At 41.1% G+C, this 20612-nt stretch overlaps 1 protein-coding gene across 2 annotated transcripts; it reads right to left on the bottom strand.

Moving 5' to 3' along the window:
• Positions 1 to 4010: 4010 nt before the first annotated feature.
• Positions 4011 to 18913, bottom strand: MRPS23 (mitochondrial ribosomal protein S23). Of its 2 annotated transcripts, XM_033921195.1 has the most exons (5): positions 18218 to 18406; positions 16058 to 16234; positions 15497 to 15574; positions 8994 to 9117; positions 4011 to 5004 (listed from the first exon to the last, which is right to left on the bottom strand). In XM_033921195.1, the coding sequence occupies exons 1-5, from the start codon at positions 18256 to 18258 to the stop codon at positions 4876 to 4878; spliced, it is 549 nt and encodes a 182-aa protein (XP_033777086.1). In that variant the 5' UTR covers positions 18259 to 18406; the 3' UTR covers positions 4011 to 4875. The 2 variants fall into 2 exon arrangements, with proteins under 2 accessions (XP_033777086.1, XP_033777087.1); XM_033921196.1 differs by lacking the exon at positions 8994 to 9117 and having other exon boundaries at positions 4868 to 5004; positions 18218 to 18913.
• Between the last annotated feature and the right edge of the window lie 1699 nt (positions 18914 to 20612).

The raw sequence follows: 20612 nt of genomic DNA, 5'->3' as shown, positions 1-20612 counted from the left end.
AACCCCCTGACCCTCCCCCCAGTACCTTAAAAAAGTTGGCCAGCTGGACGGGTCCCTAGCCCATCTGTCCAGCAGGCCTGCCATCATCAGAATGGCGGGCCTTAGTGCCTGATTGGCCCAGTTTACAACATAAAATGATGTCAAGTAACATATTATAAAGTTTGGACTAGCCAAGATGTAATAACATACAAAACCTAAGATAATCCTGTTCAATTCTCAGTTCTAAGGCGAAAATCCTAGAGTTTCTTAGTCAATGACAGACATATAGAAGCAACTGCTGGAAAATTCAGCTTATTTAACTAAGACAATTGGTAAGATTTTGATCTAATCTCTAAGTGTTAAAAGAGAAGATAGACTCTCCTTGGTTCTTTTATAAACAAAGAAGCAACTAGCAAGGAAGAAGTACTCCGCAAAATAGTACTTGATTGCTCTTCAATGAAGGCTCTCAACAAAGTATTCAAAGGAAAGGAAATATTTTTTTTTATTTATTCAATTTTCTATACCGTTCTCCCAAGGAAGCTCAGAATGGTTTACTTGAATTTATTCAGGTACTCAAATCATTTTTCCGTCTGTCCTCGTGGGCTCACAATCTATCTAATGTACCTGGGGCAATGTAGGGATTAAGTGACTTGCCCAAGATCACAAGGAGCAGCGTGGGTTTGAACCCACAACTCAAGGTGCTGAGACTGTAGCGTTAACCACTGCGCCACACCCCAAATGAAGATCAGACTTGTCCATGCACTCATTTTCTCACTGGTCAATTATGGATGTGAAAGCTGGACACTGAGGCTCATAAACGAAACTTAAACATGTCTAAAAACCCATCCAAGTCAGCACTTGGATGACCTAAAAGATAGGTCGTACATACCTCTTCACATTAAAACTTACCATGAAGCCCATTCGTCCAGGTGCTGCGGCGTTTGCTAGAAAGACCATCTTCGTCGGACTTAAAACTATTCTCCAATGCTGGTTGTCTCCTCACACGCCAACGGTTTCCCAGTGGCGCACACAAATGATCCAGTTGGCAGGTTATGAAAGATTATCCATTGCTGATATGAACTCTAAGGCTGGTTTACTGTACCTATGATGCTGGGTGCCTTTCTGTTCTACACTAACACCGGTTGGACGTAGTAGATTGTTGAATTGACCTAACTTTCCTAGAGGCTGTTCCCATGGGTGGGTGGGAGGGTGGGAGGTATGAGGGGGGATGGGAGTTGGAGGGTGGACAAATTGGGTACTGTAGTGATGTTTAGGTAATTTGCTTGATGATCTGGCTGATATTGTTCTGTTTCTGTATAAAACCTAATAAAATTGTTTTCAACATAAAAAAAAAGATAGGTCGTCCAAATGCCGACAATTAAACCTATTTTTTGGATGTATCCAGGGATCTTTTAGGCCTCTGAATGCGTCCAGAGCTAAAAGGGGCATATCTGAAGGAGTGGTTAGTGCAGGATGAGCATAGATTACAAGTTTTTTGTGAAGCTATTGACTGGATTTATATTGACTAGACCAGTGATTCCCAACCCTGTCCTGGAGGAACACCAGGCCAATCGGGTTTTCAGGCTAGCCCTAATGAATATGCATGAGAGAGATTTGCATATGATGGAAGTGATAGGCATGCAAATTTGCTTCATGCATATTCATTAGGGGAACCACTGGACTAGACCCAAATGTCTTGACATTGATTTATTCTGGTTAATTTACTTTATTGGGATCTTTATCAATCACACAATTATTTGCACTATTTTGTGGGGCTTTTTTTTTTTTTTTTTTACAACTGATGATTGAGTGTTATCACAACAGGCACAACCTTTTTACATAGATTTTTTTTCTCCATCTTTTTTTGTGTAGAATTTTGACAAGTTCCCTATAGTGATATTGATCATTTTGTGTGGATAAACAACTGTTTTTGATGAATTAGAAATATTGTGTAGAACTTGAAATCAAGTGTTAACTTCCCTAATTTGTTAACATTTCATCATTCAATCTATTCATTCTGGCCAGGTGGATGATAGTATACTTCACTTCCACCATTATTTTCATCTCTTTCACACATAACATTTCTATCCATAAAGATCTCACAGTGCATTTTGCTTCCTGCAAAACTTTTAGGGCTCCTTTTATCAAGGCGCGCTACGGGGGTTAGCGCGTCAGACATTTCCATCGTCAATGGAGGCATTAGCGGCAGGCGGTTGAACGTGCGATATTCCACGCGTTAATTGCCTACCGCACCTTGATAAAAGGAGCCCTTAGTGTTTGACTCAACACCCTCTTTATCAGTTTCATTCATCCTAGCATTGTGATATAATTTGTAGCCTAAAAACACTGTCCCACTTGTAATCCTCCTTTCCACCTACTAGTCTGCAAGACACCTATTACATCTATCTTGTTATGCAGCACTATATATTCTAACCCTCCCATTTTTAAACAAATAAAAACTGTACTATGAAATATCTATATACAGAACCTGCTTAGCAATTGCTAGGGATAATTTGTAATCATTCAATTATTTTTACTTAAACCCATCCAAGCTACTTTTGCCTTTACTGAGAACACTCTCTCTATTGGGATGTTTGAACCACTGATTGATGTATCATGTGCTCCTGTGCCACATTTGGCTTTCCCCCATGATGTAGTTGAAAAGCTCCTCTTCTTTCTTGGCTGCTTCAAAGTCTCACATTTTCTTTTGCCTTCCTGTGCTGTTCAGAGGCTGGGCTTTTTTATCTCCCTTGTCAGCTACTGAAGGCAAACAAGAAAGCAGATGTTAACCAGAACAATGTAAAATTTGGTTGACTTGACCAAGAGGTGAGGCATCCATTGCACCGGTCTCTGTGTTCCTCTCTTTTTGGTGATGAACATAAAGACATAAGTATTACTGTAGTGGATCAGACTGAAAATTCGTAAAGCCTAATAATTTATTCCAACGGTGGACAATCCAGGTCACAATTAGCAGCCAAGAGCAGCACAATGTCATACTGCTCAGCCCCAGGGATAAACAGTGGCTTTCTCCGTTTATGGACGTCACATCCAATAATTTATCCAAACTATTTTTAAACCCAGCTACACTAACTGCTTACACCACATAGTTAACATTTACTAATATCATGCTTGGTTTTTTTGTGGAGGGGGGTTTCTGTAGAATTTAAGAAATCTTACCTGTATACAAAATGAAGTGAGATTCTTTTCATACCCTTGCCCAAAAAGGACACTCATTAAATGGAGGAGATATTAGAGGCATTTGCATCCTCCCACTCATGAACATTCTGAACAATGCAGCTTGCAAACATTTGTCAATATTTATTGTGGTGTGAATTTTGCATTCTTTCAACTTTCTGACCTTTTAATTTAGTTGTTGACCCAATAGATTTGTCTGTGTACCACATTATAAGGGATACATTTGCCTATTAGAATCAACTTTTTTAGATCACTTGCTTCTAATTTTACAATTTTGTTGTTATTGGAAATATCTAAAAAAAAGGACCATTTAAACTAAATTAATTTATGGAGCATATATGGTTGTGCAGACTTGATGGACCACTTGGGTCTTTATCTGCCATCATTTACTATGTTACTATGTATGTTACTAACTTAGCTACTCTAACTTTTCATACTTCAAAACTGGATCGAGCCTGTCCAATCAGTACACATTATTTCTGACCAATGAGGGGACTGCTTTCATCAGCCAATCACAGTCTAGATGTCTAAGTAGCAGGCCCAGCAGACGAGGAGGCCGATTTTCAAGAGTGCCCAGATGAGGGTAAGAAGCGGCGGGGGGGGGGGGTGCCTAATTGTGTCAGGGGGGGGGGGGGCGGATCGTGGCGGGGGGTGCTGGTTCGAGGCAGGGTGGGGTGCGCCTGATCGCAGGGGGGGGCCTTCGAGGGGAGCAATGCCGGTTCTCGGGGGGAACGCATCAAAGCGAGTTTCCATTATTTCCTATGGGGAAACTCGCTTTTATAAACGAGCATTTTGGATTACGAGCATGCTCCTGGAACAGATTATGCTCGTAATCCAAGGTACCACTGTATATTAGAAAGGGCTGCATTGTTTCATTACTGGTGTACAGGGGACAGCACAAGGTCTCAGCTGAAAGGGATATCTATAAGGAGTAATTTCAGTGTCAACAACCACCTTCCTCAAGAGTCCTGCCAGGCCTAGAAAGTTGAATCCCTATTTCCTGAACTGAAGCACTATTGCCGATCCAGAAGGCCCAAAGTGCTTTTTCTAAAAAAGCAATGCATTGCACTAGATTGACCTACCCACAGAGACAGTGTAGTTCAGAACATTTTAACAAGTTGTTTTTTGTTTTTTTTTCATACAATTTGATGTTTAATAACTATTTACAGCAAACGTGATTTTTCACACAGCAACAACAATATTAACTCAAAAGCAATAGAACAAATAGTACAAAAAAAATGCTGTCTCAGTTTTCCACTGCTCTCTTAGAATATGTTGAGCGAACGTGACTTTGAAAATGTATACTTTTTTGATACTACACCTTCACATTTGGCACCTGAAGGCACAGTCACTCCAGTCTGTTAAAACACACATGTTTTCAGCAGCTTGAGTGGCTGTGTCACTCCACTAAGCATTTTCCAAACATTTGCCAAGCAAAAATGAGGGTTTCTTCTTTGCTACATCAATCCAGTGTATATAAACCCCCATGACTGCAAGAAACGAGTAGGTGCTGCACACCTCAATTGTCCAGAAGCTTTAGATGTACCCTTAAACAATGCAGTACAACGAATCCTGACAGACTTCATGAAGAAAGGGAGACAGCTTTATTATGTTTTCCTAGTCCTGATTCGTATAGTGGTTGCTATGTGCTCAGGAACTGTGTCTATTATCAGAACAAGGGGTGGAAAGCAATACTTGTTGTTAAGAGTTGTTAGTGGAAGGCCGGGTTTGCTCCTGTGCTTCTGTTTCTTGAGCTTGCTGTTGTTCCTGCATCTCTTCAAATATAGCTTTGAGGTTTACTTCCAGAACAGGACCTCTGTTTTCAGTCATCTGAGAGAGAAGGAAAACAAACATACAAACAGAGCATTAGCAAAATGAAAAATACTCTGGTCTCTCCTCCCCACCCTTTACCTTGCACACAAATGGCCCCAACTTCTGGTGTGCAAGGTGCTATAACTTAGTGGGCAGAGCAGCAGGTTGTGAGGCAGGGAGTCCAGGGCTCAAATGTTGTTTCTCTCACAGACACACTTACCTTGGGCACTCTCCTTAAGTAAAGGCCAAACAAGTACTGTCATGTGAAAAAAAAGACATGTACACGCCTTTATCCTCCCTCCATTATATCAGATACAGACCTAGGGATTAATTTGCTAGTGTGAGTTAACTAATTACTAAATAGGCCCCACTGAGAAGAATGGGATGTGTGTTAAATCACATTAATGCAAGACTAGGAGATGCGTTTCGGCGTCCCACTTAAAGTTTGATCGGATCGTTTTACACCCTGAGGCAGCAGATTTGTGAAACGCTGGCCACCGTCGGTGTACCGATCATTCGAAGATAAGTTGACAATTTCCACTATCTTCTTTGTATGGGGAGTGCAAATGGAGGTGTTTTGCCAGTGAGGTTTCAAGTTTCAAGTTTAATAAAATTTGATGGTTCGCCTATTAAATCTAAGCGAATTACATAATAAAAAGAATAATAGTATAAAACAGTAAAACAAGTTATTTTACATTAACAATTTTCAAAGGGCTATGACAGATTGACAATACAGACGAACTAAGAAACATTAGGAAAGGACATTAGGGAATAAAAGTTACAAATTGTTGTTTCCTCAAGGGAAGAAAGGGGTATGATATGGGTAGGACCAAACGATTAGGTTGGGGAAACTGTGTGAGGACGTATTAATTGTTTAGCTGTACGCGGAAAAGTTGTTCTAAAGGTTAAATGAAGATTTGAAGAGATATGTTTTTAGATTAGTTTTAAATAAGTTAAGATCTTTGATGTTTCTGATATATAGGGGGAGGGTATTCCAGATAAGAGGAGCCATAACTGAAAAGATGTCATGGCGTCTAGTTCCTATTATTTTCAATGAGGGGACCATTAATAGACCTTGAGTATTGGACCGAAGTGAACGTTTTGAAGTATGAGGAATTAGGAGCCGATCTATAAACTGTGGCTCATTAGTATCTAGTGTTTTAAATACCAGTAGTGCTATTTTATATGTTGTACGTTGGTTGATGGGCAGCCAATGAGATTCTATGAGATAGGGAGTTACGTGATCGTATTTTTTCCCATGGTGGATTATTTTGATGGCGATATTTTGTATTATTTGAAATCGTCTTTGATCCTTCTGAGTGATGTTCATGAAAAGTGAATTACAATAATCGAGTCTGGATATTATAAGGGAGTGTATTAAGATATTTAGGGAATTTGGTTCCAGATATTTCGACATTGAGCGGATTAAACGTAAACGGTAATTGGTTATTGTCTAACCACCTTGGACCATCATTGTGGTGGTGAGAGGGCTCCAGTCTGAGGTTTTTCCTCCATTTTTTTGAAACTCCTTTTCACTTGAACTGAGGCAGCACTGTCCACTGACACATGATTTATTATTTTTTGCTATTGTGAAAGTGTAGATTTGAGTATTATTGAATTTTTACATATCCGAGTTGATTTTGTTATATATTAGCAAATAAGACCATTAAACTGTAAGCCCCCAGGGCAGAGGCCTAATACTGCAATGTAACTGTAGTAATTAAATCAAAATATCTTATCAGCCACAATGAATTTCAACCAAGGCATGTTACAATTTATGGAGCATGTATGGTTGTGCAGTCTTGATGGACCACTTGGGTCTTTATCTGCCATCATTTACTATGTATTTTGAATTACACCAAAAGGTCACAAAAAGAAAAAAAGGTACATCAATTATCAAAATTCTACCCCAAAAGATGCAGTAGTCAAAAATAAGTCCAAACCCCGGGGTCAATAATCCTCAAAATTACGACACAGGCAAAAACAAAAAAACTTGAAAAAATAGGGTTAAAGCAAAAACCTTTGCACAGCGCCTATAAACAGGCTTCTCTTATTGTAATAAATTACAAAGGAAACAGGAGAGAAGCATCAGACTTGTATATTGTAACAGATAATTGGGCCTCTTATAACTCAAGGCTATTTCAGGTCCCAGTCTAAAGACCCAAGTCTATAACCATTTCAATCTCTCCTTAAGTATAGGCCAAACAGTATGGTATGTAAGTGCTGTCATGCAAATGCCAAATTAAATTGTTCCAAAGTGTTGGGCAATAACTTCTTTCTCTCTATGATGACTTCAGCGCTGGTTGGATATACACTCCCATTTAGAATACCAGAATATATACATTGGCAGCATCTGGGCAGGGCACACATTTTACATGCGTAACTTAGAGAACAATGGAAGTCGGGTGCATATCACTAGAACTAGGAGTGGAGGAGCAGCCTAGCGGTTTAGTGCAGTGGCCAGAGAACCTGGGGAACGCGGTTCAATCCCCACTGCAGCTCCATTGTCCCAGACACAAAATAAGTACCTGTAGAGAATATGTAAACTGCTTTGATTGTAGCCACAGAAAGGTGGTATCAAATCCATCCCCTTTCCCCTTTTTTCAAAAACAAAAACCTTTGGCATGAGCATTAAGGGGGAAATTTTAGACTAACAGACGCCATCGACAAAGGAACTGCAGAAACCTCCTGCAACTTTGTTGGTAAAAGCTGATCTGGCAATTCTCTACTCCTCCTCCTCTGGAACATTGTGCTGGTCACTTGAGAGCTTTCTACAGAGTAAGAATTTTTCTTCACTCTTATTTGTAATACTTTTAGAGCTCCTTTTATCAAGCTGTGGTAAGCACTAAAGCATGTGAACGGCAGAAAAAAAAAAAAAAAAGTCTCATCGCAGGGCATGTTCAGGCATCCCTTGGTAATTTGGGCACTAGCATTCCCTATAGACAAACTAAATAATAAAATGTATTTTTTAGCAATGGAGCTGGGTCTCTAGGGTGGAGAATGTATACTGTGCGCTAATCAGTTAGCCCAGATACATTGCCATGTGATAAATAATTAGCACATACGTAGCATGTGAGCCCTTACCACTTACATAACGGTTGGCAGTAAGGGATCCCAAGCTAATGGGAAAATTAGCACCTGGCCATTAATAAGAGAACAGGAAATCTCTGGTAAAAATGGCCTTAGCATGCAGGAATAACCCACACAATGACCTGCTTCATATTCTATATCCTTATTTTTGTACTTTCACTGTAGGACATACAATTGTGAGACTCGCACCTCTTTTAAGGGGTATGTCATGGTACAGATGTCCTACCGCACAGATTAAAGCACTTGAGGACTGAACTCCTGCAAACAGGCCCAGTTTTCAGGATAGCTTGAATGAATATACAAAAAATAGTTCTGCATGGACACTACCGCCATTTATGCAAATCTCTCATGCGTATTCATTAGAGACATCTTGAAAACTGGCCTGTTTTTGGCACTAGAAGCCTGGATTTCTACATCCCAATTATGTAGGTGATACAATGTTCTACATGTTGTCTAATTGTTCCTTACTGATCTGATATTTTTCAAGAACTCCAAATAAAGCTATCTACCTTTTTTTTAATTATTATTATAAATAATGTGACTACCAGGATGATTACTCCAGTGGCATCAACCTCTTGGATGAAAAGTTGTAAAGAGTGCTCCATGAAATACATAGAGCAGGCAAATCAAGAATAAAGCAAAACAGCTCCACTGCTGCATAGATGATTTTACTTCCATTGCTCAGGTCTGACAGCACTAGATGAGACTCACTATGGATGCCTTTGCCCTGGCTGTCACAGCACCTGTAGGACTGCCCTACCATCTGGGACTCGAGCACTGACCTGATTACTATAACAATATGTACTGTATATCCTTTGGGAAAAAATGGAAAAATTATACAGCTAGAGAGTCAGTATGCATGTGAGATATAGACCTATATTGATATAAAATCAATCTTAAATTCAGATAATACATACAGGAATTCCCACTTTCCTTCTTAAAATAAAGCCTTCTGCCAACAGAGCCTTCCCTGTTTCTTCGAACAGCATTTCTTCATCTGTTTCTCCCAGTTTCTTAAGCTCTTGGAACTTCTCCACAAACCTTAAAGTTTAAACATTATTAGTAATTAAACTACTGAATCACTTTATTTCAAAGACAGCAGCTCAGAAAACTATTCCTGCCAAAATATGAAAAAGCTACAGCGATTTCTTATGCTTTTATTATTACATCAAAGAAAAATCAGGAAATAGAGTCAAAACACAATACTCCATTAAATTAACAAAAAAAAAAATTAACCAAGAAAATTTCAATTGACTCTAAATAGTCCACATAAAGTCCAGACAATTCCAATTATTTGAGGAATACAGAAATAAAAATATATAGGACCAGCAGTATAAGTCTTCATTACATATAATGACCTAACTTATATCAAGTTGGACCAGATATTATAACACCTTTCCCTTCAAGAAAAAAGGGCTCAGAAAAACATAGGAATGTTCAAAAAATACCAAACATTTACAAGGATACCGTAACTGAAACCTTGCCCCCAAAGTAATAACATACTGCTTTAGTGACAGGAATCTTTTCCTCCTCACCTTAGTCTACTTTGAGATATCAGGAAATAGAGAAATCTTACTATCTAAAAATTTATCTTGTTGAAAAACAAATGATAAAAACAATGTAAACTAGAGGAGGAAGTGATGTCATCTTGCCGAATGGCTGCTTAGAGTAAGAGCTCTGTCGGGGCTTTTGCTTATTTTCATACTTTGAGCTCCCAGAGTGCGATTTTTGCTACTTTTTTGGGTTGGTTGTGCTCCCCTTATCATGGCGACTCGCAAACGCCTTGATAAATTCAAATTTTTTGGCGAGGCGGTGGATAAATTGAGCTCCGAGGCGACTGGAGGTATGGTGGAGAAAAAAAGATGGCGGCCGGCCCCTCGACCCACTCGAAGTCTGAAGATGAGAGCATTCTGGATCAGAGGAGGGAGGATGGCGAGGCGCCCAAGAAATCTATGACTGAATGGTTTCAGGAATTGAAGGCAGAGATCATCGGAGTACGGGGCGCTGTTAAGGCGGCAGAAGCGGAGCTTAGATCGGAGGTCAGTGAATTGGGAGCCCGGGTATCGGCCTCGGAAGATCACGTAGCGACGCTTTCTACCGCTGTGTCTGCAAATAAAGATATTACGGATCGCCTTTCTACTGAGCTCTAAGATCTTCAGAACCAGGTCGAAGACCTCGAGAATCGCTCTCGACGCTGCAACCTGCGCTTTAAGGGAATCCCTGAAAGTGAGGCTTATCGAGACTGCAAAGCGGTAGTAAGAGATTTTTGCGAACACCTGCTGATGTGCCTGATTCTATAGTGCTGGTGCACGCCCATCGCAGTTTGGGGGCAGTGTGTGGCCAGAACACCCGCGATATCATCGCTTGCTTTGGGGAGTTCACCTTGAAAGAATGTATTTTGTTGGCTGGCCGCCAACAAGCTACTCTCCGGTGGAAAGATCTGGCTGTGGGAGTTTTCCAGGATCTTGCTTGGTCTACCTTGCAGAAGCGTAGAGCGTTTAAGGATGTCACTCAAGCTCTGCGCACTGGGGGCCATAAGTATCGTTGGCTCTTTCCTTTTGGTATATGGCTGACCATCAATGGCACATCTAAACGTGTGAGCACATTGGCGGTGGCATGGGCGGAGATGAGAGCCCTTGGCTGTGCGAGTCCGTTGGAAGGAGCTCGGCCTCCGGCAGTGGCCTCTACATCTACACAGAGTGGGACTTGGCATACGGCGTTGTGCTCCGGCAACAAATCTGCTAAGCCTTTGCCCTGAGGGCATTTGATAAGGATTTGGTTGGATTAGGGCTTTTCTATAAGGCCTGAACTGTTCTTTTTTGAGACTCACCTTGTCCCCCGCATACCTGGTGGTGTGGGAGTGACTGGGGGAGATTGGGTCTCTTGCTGGAGCACGTGCTCTCTTGTTACTGTGTTCTATTTTTTCAGCATATTTAATTTTCAGGTTGTTCAGGATTGGGCTTCTACTGGGTGGGCTCTGGTTGAGTGTATGGGGGTTGGTATTGTGAGGAAGTGCCTGGTGTGTGAGTGAGGGGTGGGGTTTGCGGAGTGGCACGCTGTGTATGAATGAGTGAGATTAATCTGGCAGTTTCATAGTTTTTGTTATTGAGTGATGATTGCCTTTGGAGGAGGATTGCACTTTCTATTAGCTGGCGAATCCTGGCAATCAGGGTTTGACGCAGCGTAGGGAGGAGGGTGGGGTCTGGGGGGGCTAGGGAAGGGGGGTTTGGTTGGTAAGCTTCTTACAGTAGGCTCTTGGAATTTTTAGAGGTTAAGGAGTGCCAGATGTTAAACAATGTGCTGCTTTGGTTATTGGATATGGTGATTTTGTCATCATAAAAATTCTTCCTTGCTTTTTTTAGCACTGTATTGTAGAACTTGATACTGTCCCTCCAGGACTGTCTATCTGCAGGGGATTTTGATTTTTTCCATTTACGCTCCAGTACACAGCATTTCTGCTTTAGTTCTCTGTGGAACGAAGATACCAGAGGGCCTTATAGAAGTAGGAGACCGTTTTAGTAGATAGAGGGGCAAAAGAGCAATATGTAGACTCAGAGAGGTTTACCCAGTTGTACCAGTTGGTTTCTGGGGTATCAGGTTTGGGACAAAAGGAAAACTGGTTGAGAAATTGGGTCCAGAACTGTTCGCTTGCAATTTTTTCACGGAAGGTAATAGATTTTGTGGCGCAGGGTTGAACCCCAAGATGAGACATGAAAATGAGGAGACAGAAGGTCGGACCAAGGGACATGTTCCCAGCGAACACCTTCGGCTAGAGTTTTGTAGTCCGTAAGATCAAGGAAACTAATGATATCTAGTGTATGCCCCTTTTCATGGGTTGGAGAGGGTTCAGGAGAAGGAAAGCCTAGAGAGGTGAGAAAGTTATTGAATTCCTTTGCATCCTTGCTGGTGTTATTGTCAAGGTGGAGATTGATATAACCAATAATCAGTAATCTTTGAAATTTTAGGAAAGCGCTTGTTATGGTCTCGAAAACGAGTTCAGAGGATTTATTCCAAGGGATGTAGATCTCAATATATCCTCTTCTACAGAAGATACCAGCTACAGTGATTTCTAAAAAATGCCCTATACCATGCTTCTAGCTAAATTTTATTAAACAGACGGGAGATTCTTAATTGTGAAGGTATCCTTGGATAATGACACTTTCATTTTTATTAGTCTATATGCCCTTAATGGAAGAGGGCAAGTTCAATAATTATGTCACAAAATCCCACTTATGGGATCCCACTTATGGGTGGTGTTGTTTGAAGGAACAATTGCTTTCTTCTCATGTCTATAAGAATCATCTGCCAATTTCTCTATTGGAAGGAAATGGTGTGATGGCCGTGTTAGTCCACTTTCCAAGGTAGTATAAAGAAATAAACAAAAAAACAAAGGAAATTAGGTGATATTGAACTAACTCAACGCATTTTATGATGAGTATTCAAAGGTAACCCTTCTTCAGATCAGAAGAAGGGTTACCTTCGGTGGCCGCTGATTGCATGTCAATCATGCAACAGTGCCGGACAAAGGTAGGTGCCAGAAATGTAGGCCAGGGTTTTCCTACAGTGGCATTAGGCAGCCTAATGCACCCACGGACGCGTGATTCCGGCGCTGATATTTTAGGCCTTGAAACTCAGTTAAAAATGTCATTTCAACTGCGTTTTCTACTGAATTTGGGTGCCTACTGATACCTTAAAAAACAGCGCTGTTTAGAGAATCTGGGCCCTAGTGTCTAGAACATGGTATAGTGGTTAGAGCAACAGCCTTAGCACCCTGAGGTTGTAGGTTCAAATCCCACACTGCTCCCTGTGATCCTGGGCAAGTCACTCAATCCTCCATTGCCCCCAAAATGTTAGATAGATTGTGAGCCCACCAGGACAGATAGGGAAAATGCTTGAGCATTTGATTGTTAACTGCTTAGATAATTTTGATAGGAAGTATATATAAATACCTAAAATAAAAATTAACATTGCCATTAACATATGTTCCTTTACCTCTGCCTATTTAGAAACTGCTAAGTGTTCCCGCATTAACTCTGCATTAGCCAAATATAACGTACTAACTAGCATAGCATGTGCCAAACTAACTAGTATAACGTACTAACTAGCATAGCATGTGCCAAATATAACGTACTAACTAGCTAATGCTTTGACACCCATTCTCTGTCCATGTCACTTCCCCTCAGTGAAAAACTGCGACACCACAACTCTGGTGAGGCGCAGGGTTCAGGTTTGAAAATCCTCTCACTAAAAATGTAGTTCCTCTGGTCAGCACTTAAACAGAAGGTTCAGAGATAACACCACCAGCAATGACCCTCAAAAAGGAGATTATTCAACCTAGCCTGATTCAACTGGATTATAGGTCTCTCTTGCCCTATACTTATACACTCTGAGTGAGGTGGTGTGAAAAAAAACCCTATATTACAATTCAAATCAGTCACTCAGAGTTCTCTTTAAGAATCCATACACTTACAGACCCCTCCCCCACCCCCAAGATCACATAGTCATACTTCAGTAAGGAGATCTATTCCTTTAGAAAAGATGCAGATGTAAATTAGGCAACACACGGCATATGCAAATATGGTAATGTCTCTCCCCCAACAATCTCAATCTATTGACCTTCTGATTAAAAAAAACAACCATATACACACACAAAAAATACCCCAAGAAAAATATCAGTCCAGTCCCTTATTGAGCTGTTTATTTCCAGACTATAAATTTTTTCATAGGTAGTATACTCTCTTCTTATTCACAAAAGAGATTGCTACATTTATAGACCACAAAAACACATTCCACAATTCTGTTCAGTCCATCCCCCTCACAGCAACTCTCCAAAAGAACAAAACAACACAGTCAGAGCTTCCCTTTGTCAAAACACCTCTGCAACAAACCTTCCTACAAAACACTACTTTATACCAGTGGTGTAGTTATGGGGGGCCTGCACACACACATACATACATCTACCTTATGCCCCCTCCAACATTGTAGCAGCCAGTACATGGCTGGCAGGGGGGTGTGCTATTCCCACCAACTGAAGAGTTTCTCTGCTGGAGCCCAGCTCAATCCATATATTTGAACTGAGCATGCACAGAAATGCTGCTGGGTGTCAGAGGATGGAGAAGCCTGCCGACTTCTGATGCTCAGGCTGAATGAGCTGGGCTCCAGCAGGGAAACATTGGCTGGTGGAGCTTGGCATCCCCACCAGCAAAGGTACGATCAGGGGAGGGGGGTGTTTGGCAATGGCAGCAGCAACAGGGAGGGAGCTGAGAGGAAATGCTTGGCCACCCAGTCCACCCTTGGGCTCCCCCCCCCTCAATCAACATCTAGCTACACACCTACTTTATACTTCACAAGACTATCTCCATTCCTTCCTAGTTGTCCCACCCAATGATATCCATTTGCTCTGTCTTCTTCTCCAGGCTCCCAAACCATCTCTGAGTCTTCTGGTAGCTCCACTCTGCCTCCAATCTGGGGTAAGGACCCTTAAAAGCCCTACTTCCTAGTAGAGAATGACACGGGGAAAAAATCTGTCCCCGTCACCGCCCCACCATCCTCTGCACCGCCCCGTCACCGCCGATCCCTTCACCGCCCCGTCACCGCCACTGCCATCCCATTCACCGCCCCGTCACCGCCACTGCCATCCCATTCACCGCCCCGTCACCGTCCCCGCTGCATCCATATAAGCCTTTTTCCTTTCACTCCCTCCTTCCAATTTGAGCCGGGAACACTAGCGATCGCACGGTCCCCGCGGCCACTACCTGCCTGCCCGGTCGATCCTGGTGTTTGGCCGGCTCTCTCCCTTCTCCTCACCTTGGTTTGTGGGTTTTCTTTTTCGGCAACCTGCGCGCTTTCCCAGGGAGCCGCACACGCGCGGCTGCTCAGTGTTCGATCTTCTGCTCTGCTGCAACTTCCTGTTTCCGGTTGCGTCAGAGCAGAAGATCGAGGCTGAGCAGCGGCGGGTGTGCGCGGCTCTCTGGTAGCGTGCGGGTCGCCGAGGAGGAGGATCTGCGGACTGGGGTGAGGAGAGGGGAGAGAGCTGGCTGGACACTGGAATCGATTGGGCGGGCGGGTGTGAGCTGCGGGGACCGCGCGATCCTTCATGCCTCACTGCGGGGGACAAGACCATTCACCGCCCCGCGGGCAGTGAATGGCCTTGTCCCCGTCGCCGCAGCAACTGCTAGTTTTCTTCCCCGTTTTCGGCGGGTGACCCGCGGCTAAAATGCGGTGGCCGCGGGTAAACCGCCACCGTGTCATTCTCTACTTCCTAGCATAGCCTTCTCTGATCAGGTCCCCCTTTCTGGGTCTTCCATTGGATAGGAATTCTTTGCAATACCCCTTCCCGAGTTCCATGGAACCCCCTGTGGTCTGCTTTCTTTTACTGCTTAATTCACAGAAAGTGGACTTTAACATGACACAGTCTTACCTCTGGCTTGAGGATTTGAAATTAGATCTTGAGAGGTCAAATAGTCTGGGACCATTCCCATAAAACTCAAAAAATTTTCTGTAGGGGAAAGAAATGATTGTGTTTAGTCAAATTAAAAAAAAAAAAATCTTAGTCACTAAACCCCCCCCCCTTTTTTTTTCCTAAGCCGTGGTAGAGGTTTCTACTGCTAAATGCTCCAATGCTCATAGAATTCCTATGAGTGTTGGAGCAGCATCGGAGCCTAAATTACTCCCAAAGCTTATAAACATATTGAACACCAACTTCTTAGTACACTGACCATCTTAGTGATTACTGTTCTTTACTCTATACAGTATGCAAAGCATTTCACTTTATTCAGAAAATTAATTTAAGTGTTACAAATTTTGTTTTATATACTTGACACAAACTGGTCCTATGAGAACTCGTAAATCTTAAATAAGCCCCTTTCCATTTCTTCCCCCCAAAAGAATACACTATGAAGGCATTCTGAGCTGTAAAGGCAAAGCTCCAATTATAAGTATAGTAACATTTCAGAAAATACCTAGCTAAAATGTAACTTACGCTCTGATTACATCTTCCTCATACAAAATTGGGGGCACATTATCCTCCACTTTAGAAAAGCGTCTTGGAGGTTCTTGGTAAAGTGGTTCTCTTTTAGGAGGGAAGGCAGCATATACATCGTACCAAATAGGTTTGTCAGACTGTTTGATGACACTGGCCCGCATGAGATCACGCACTCTGTTACAAGAAGAAGAAAAGAAAGGGATAGTAAAAAAAGGAAAGAACAAAATCTAGTCACATGGCATACCAGCAGCTACCAGGTTCAGAAAGAAAATTTCCAATGGAAAATTATTACTGGCACTTTATTTTCTTACCCATAGTTCTACCAGATTAAAAATAACATACGGCCTGTTTGTTAGTAGCATCTCCATGTGTAAACAGTGGCATTTACACAGACAGATTGCATACGATTGTTTTCCAAATGGCTATTTCCGAAAGCCACTATTTTCAGAGGAAGATCCACACCATCCAGATATTTCAAGGGGGCGTGGTTTGAGCAAGACAAAAATCTACATAAAGTCAATATATATGTATGGATTAAAATTTCTCTATCGAATTGTATACTATATCAAAAGCACAGACAAGCTTTAAAAAGATTCTTATTATGCTTAGGGCTTAACATAATGCAATATGGGAACCATCTTTCTTAATCCCGTGTTGTTTATCTCTGCTTCCAAAATGAAATCAAATTAAAATTGTAGCCTTACTACTTATTAAAGTCAAAAACAGAAGAACTAGCTCCAAAAGATTCAGAACACTACAAGGTTATCTCTACTATGTTTAGTGTTCTTACAATAGGCAAAACTTACATGTGCAGGATTTTAAAATGGGGTACCTACACCTGGAAGTGGTACTACCTGGAAGTTGCAAAACAGACACTTCTAAATAGCTGCTGGCACAGATGTCAGAATTTTGAGCCAAGCCTAGCCAATAGTTACTGTGGATTAGGCACTGTACATCATCTAGGCATTGTACATCATCTTTTTTCTTTTCCTTTTCCTCCCGTCCACTGCCATAACTCTCACCCTTCTAGAAGCAAAAAAGCAAAGTGGATTAAGTGTCTGGCATGGAGCTTAGAAAAACAAGTCCATGCTCATGCAGTGTCATGTCTTATTCACCTCTACCCGAAAAGTAAGCCCTTTGGAGGAAGACCAGACTGTTCTATGCCCCAGGCCAGTGCTGCTGAATCCCCTTTGCTCTTCACCTCCAGAAGCAGGCATAGAGATGCTGGACCGTTTGGGAAAATAAGAAGGGAAAAGGGAGATGCTGAGCTGGAGGGAGGGGGGGTTAGGAGAGGAGTTAAGGAGGAAAAAGGCCATAAGAAAATTTTTACATTATCAGTGCTGAGAGTTGGGGTGGAGTTTGGAACCAACCAAAGAAGTGTTCAACTGTCTCTGATTCCACATGCCATCAAGTATACATTTACTCCTGCAGATATGTCAGAAGAGATTCTGCATTAGCAGAGCTTTTTCTAAAATACCGGTAGAAATGAGGAAGTTCATAGATTGACATCTTAATTCCAACCTGCACCTTCTTTTTTTTTAAAAAAAAAAGTCTTTATTAATTTTCCAAAACTAATACAAAGTGCCAAGATTTATACAAACATTAATAATCAAAATAAGCACTTATATCCAATCAATAACAATGCAGAAGAAAAATATCCCTTCCAACACATTTAATCAAAGAATAAACCAAAGAGATATCCCGCCCTTTCCTGGATGTGTATGGAAATAAATTAAAATTAAAAGACAACTTTAATGAAGAAATGAAAGGTGTCAACAGGCCCCAAATCAGTTTAAATAAATTACTATGCCCCAACCTGCACCTTCTATGCAAAATTAGATTAAAGGAACATTACAATTTAAAACTACAGCCAATATCTAACAAAACCCAACTGTGCCTTGTATGGTGCAGCTGCTCCCCTCCCCCCCCCCTCCCATTCAAACAGCTGGATAAACTGAGCAATGCGAGAGATCTGAACATTCACTCGTTTCCTGCATAAAATCCAAATCAACATTTGAAGTGAATCTTAAACTGGCTTTAAACGATGAACACATTTAACACAACCGGATAGCTGCATACAGTCGCAGAAGGCACAAAAAAAGGCTGCAGGTGCCGAATAGAAACGAGATGATTCCAGCTCATGCCAAGGTTTGTTACCTGGTGAAGATCGTGCCCAGCTTCTCCAACCGACTTGCCATGCTGCCCAGCTGAGACGTTCTATACGCCGGAAACGGAAGCCTTCTGAATGGACGAGCCCCGAAGAATAGAGCTGCGACTGCAGCCAGGCAGAAGCAATCTGTGCCGAGTGCTAAGCTGTTTACTTCCAGGTCATGGGCTGAAGGAGCCATAGATAGAACGTTTGAGTGTTGCCTTATCAATTAGGGAAAAATGATTGAGTACCTGAACGTAAACCACTTAGACTATAAGTGGTATATAAATGCATAAATTAATTAATATTAGGCTATGGATACAACTAGTTAGCCTGATTAAAAAAAAAGAGAGAGAAAGGAATTTCCAAAAAAGAATATGCATGAGATAGATCTGTATATAAAGGAGGCAGTGCATGAAGTGTGCCCCTAGGAGTAAATTGAAAACCCCTGCATTAGAGTGTCAGTGTGGATGCCCCCTGGCACAGTCATTTTGTGAGTTTTAATTATAGACATACCCATCAACAGCCTTTTTACTGGGTGATTTATCTATAGTATATGCAGAGCCATCCACACCTTTTAGCTATGTGTGTTTAGATATTCACCAGATAAACAAATACATAGCAGAGATAGATGTTTCCACTGGGATCTTTGGTGAGTTCTGAAACATCTATTTCTGCTTTGTACTTGTTTTTCATAGGTTCTCTTGGACTATTAGATATTCACCAGCTGGTATATAATTATATAAACCCCAAATACCACTGCTGTACAGTGTCAACATAAGCCTGGTGTGTATATTATAGACTAAATAACCAAACCCAAGTGGTTTTTAACAAAAATTCATACTCATGTATCTAATAATAACCACTTAATAATATACTCTGTATCACACTGAGGCCTCAGATTCGGAGCATACGCGAAGTCCTATCACGGACTAAACGATCAGCATATTCCAAGCTCCACACTCCAGTCATAGGCCTCCTAACTGCACTAGTTTATTAACTTCTATTTTATCAAAAAGTCTTTTTTCTTGTACTTTTTATCTTTTTTTCTTTACTTATTTTCAAAACAGCACTACTCTTATACTCTAAAAATTTTCTAGGTGCATTCTAAAATGTTTATACTAAATATATCTTCAAGTGAAATACAAAGCATCCGAATTTTTAACAGGCAGACAGATCACTTATCTTAATAGAGACTTGAATGTTAAAGCCTTAGCCTTCGTCTATCTGAGCCGACGCGGCCAGCGTTTCGTGGAAATCAATTACACTCCACTGCGTCAGGGCCACTAGCCACAGGCATTAAGGCATCTACGATAGAATAAAATATACGTTATTATAATAATAATATGTTATTGTACAGCACAACCAAATACTTACAGCGTGCTTTTAAACCTGCCAATTTACTCGAACAAAGGTAAAGGTAAAATGGCGACAGCGTTCGTTTTATACAACTGGCAACCTTTTGAGTCACATGATTTCCTCTTGCTACGTAGTCACATTTTTAAAAAGACAACACACGGTGAAACTCACAGATAACAAGTACTCGTAACTTGGACAGTAAGAACCTGATCTTTAATAGAAATGTTGCCATTCTATATTTACATTCAGGCCTTCAGGTTCTAAAGTGCCTAAACGATTTATCCAGAGTTGTTCGTGCTGGGCTAGATAACGTTTGAAGTCACCCCCTCTGTAGCTCTGAATAACAACCTCAATGATGATTGCTTTTAATGAAAAAAATCCATGGTTTTTTTCAATACAGTGACGAGCTAAAGGGGCGCCTATTTTTTGAATTTTAATATTGCTCTTATGTTCTATTAACCGAATATTAAATTTTCTAGATGTATGCCCTACATACAAAAGATTGCAAGGGCTCCCTTTCACAGTATCTTTGTTCTAAATCATTAAATATCCTTATCCACTCCTTAGTAATCTCTAAAATCGATTACTGCAATGCCCTTTTTAAAGGGATTGCACAAAATGAAATAAAACGACTTCAAATCATACAAAATACTTCCATTAAACTTATAACAAAGAAAAAAAAATTTGACCACGTAACACCACTTCTCAAAAACGCTCACTGGCTTCCGGTATCGCATAGAATAACGTATAAAATATGCCTACTCACCTTTAAAGCAATGCTTTTCAAAACGCCTACATTTATTTTTAAATCATTGATCCCTTACTCCACAAACAGAATATTGCGGTCAAACGAACAGCATTTACTGACAATTCCATCTCTAAAGATCATTAATACCAGAAGACAATTTATCTTCTCAGTTACTGCCCCACAAATCTGGAACTCTCTACCAATTTATTTAAGAGAAGAACACAATATTGATAAATTCAAGACCAACTTAAAAACATTCCTTTTCAAAGACGCTTTTGATTAATAAGTCTTACCCT

This window comes from Geotrypetes seraphini, chromosome 15, assembly GCF_902459505.1.
Source record: "Geotrypetes seraphini chromosome 15, aGeoSer1.1, whole genome shotgun sequence".
Taxonomy (NCBI): domain Eukaryota; kingdom Metazoa; phylum Chordata; class Amphibia; order Gymnophiona; family Dermophiidae; genus Geotrypetes; species Geotrypetes seraphini.
The sequence above is the reverse complement of the archived record's forward strand: the minus strand, read 5'-3'. Positions and strand labels throughout refer to the sequence as shown.

Bases quoted from the DNA above. Each gene is read 5' to 3' on its own strand.
- MRPS23 (XM_033921195.1), bottom strand. From the start codon at position 18,258: ATGGCAAGTCGGTTGGAGAAGCTGGGCACGATCTTCACCAG. The intron at 15,575-16,057 runs GTAAGTTACATT...TTTCCCCTACAG, and splicing joins GAGGAAGATGTAATCAGAGC to AAAATTTTTTGAGTTTTATG. The intron at 5,005-8,993 runs GTATGTATTATC...CTTCTCTCTCAG, and splicing joins GAAGGAAAGTGGGAATTCCT to ATGACTGAAAACAGAGGTCC.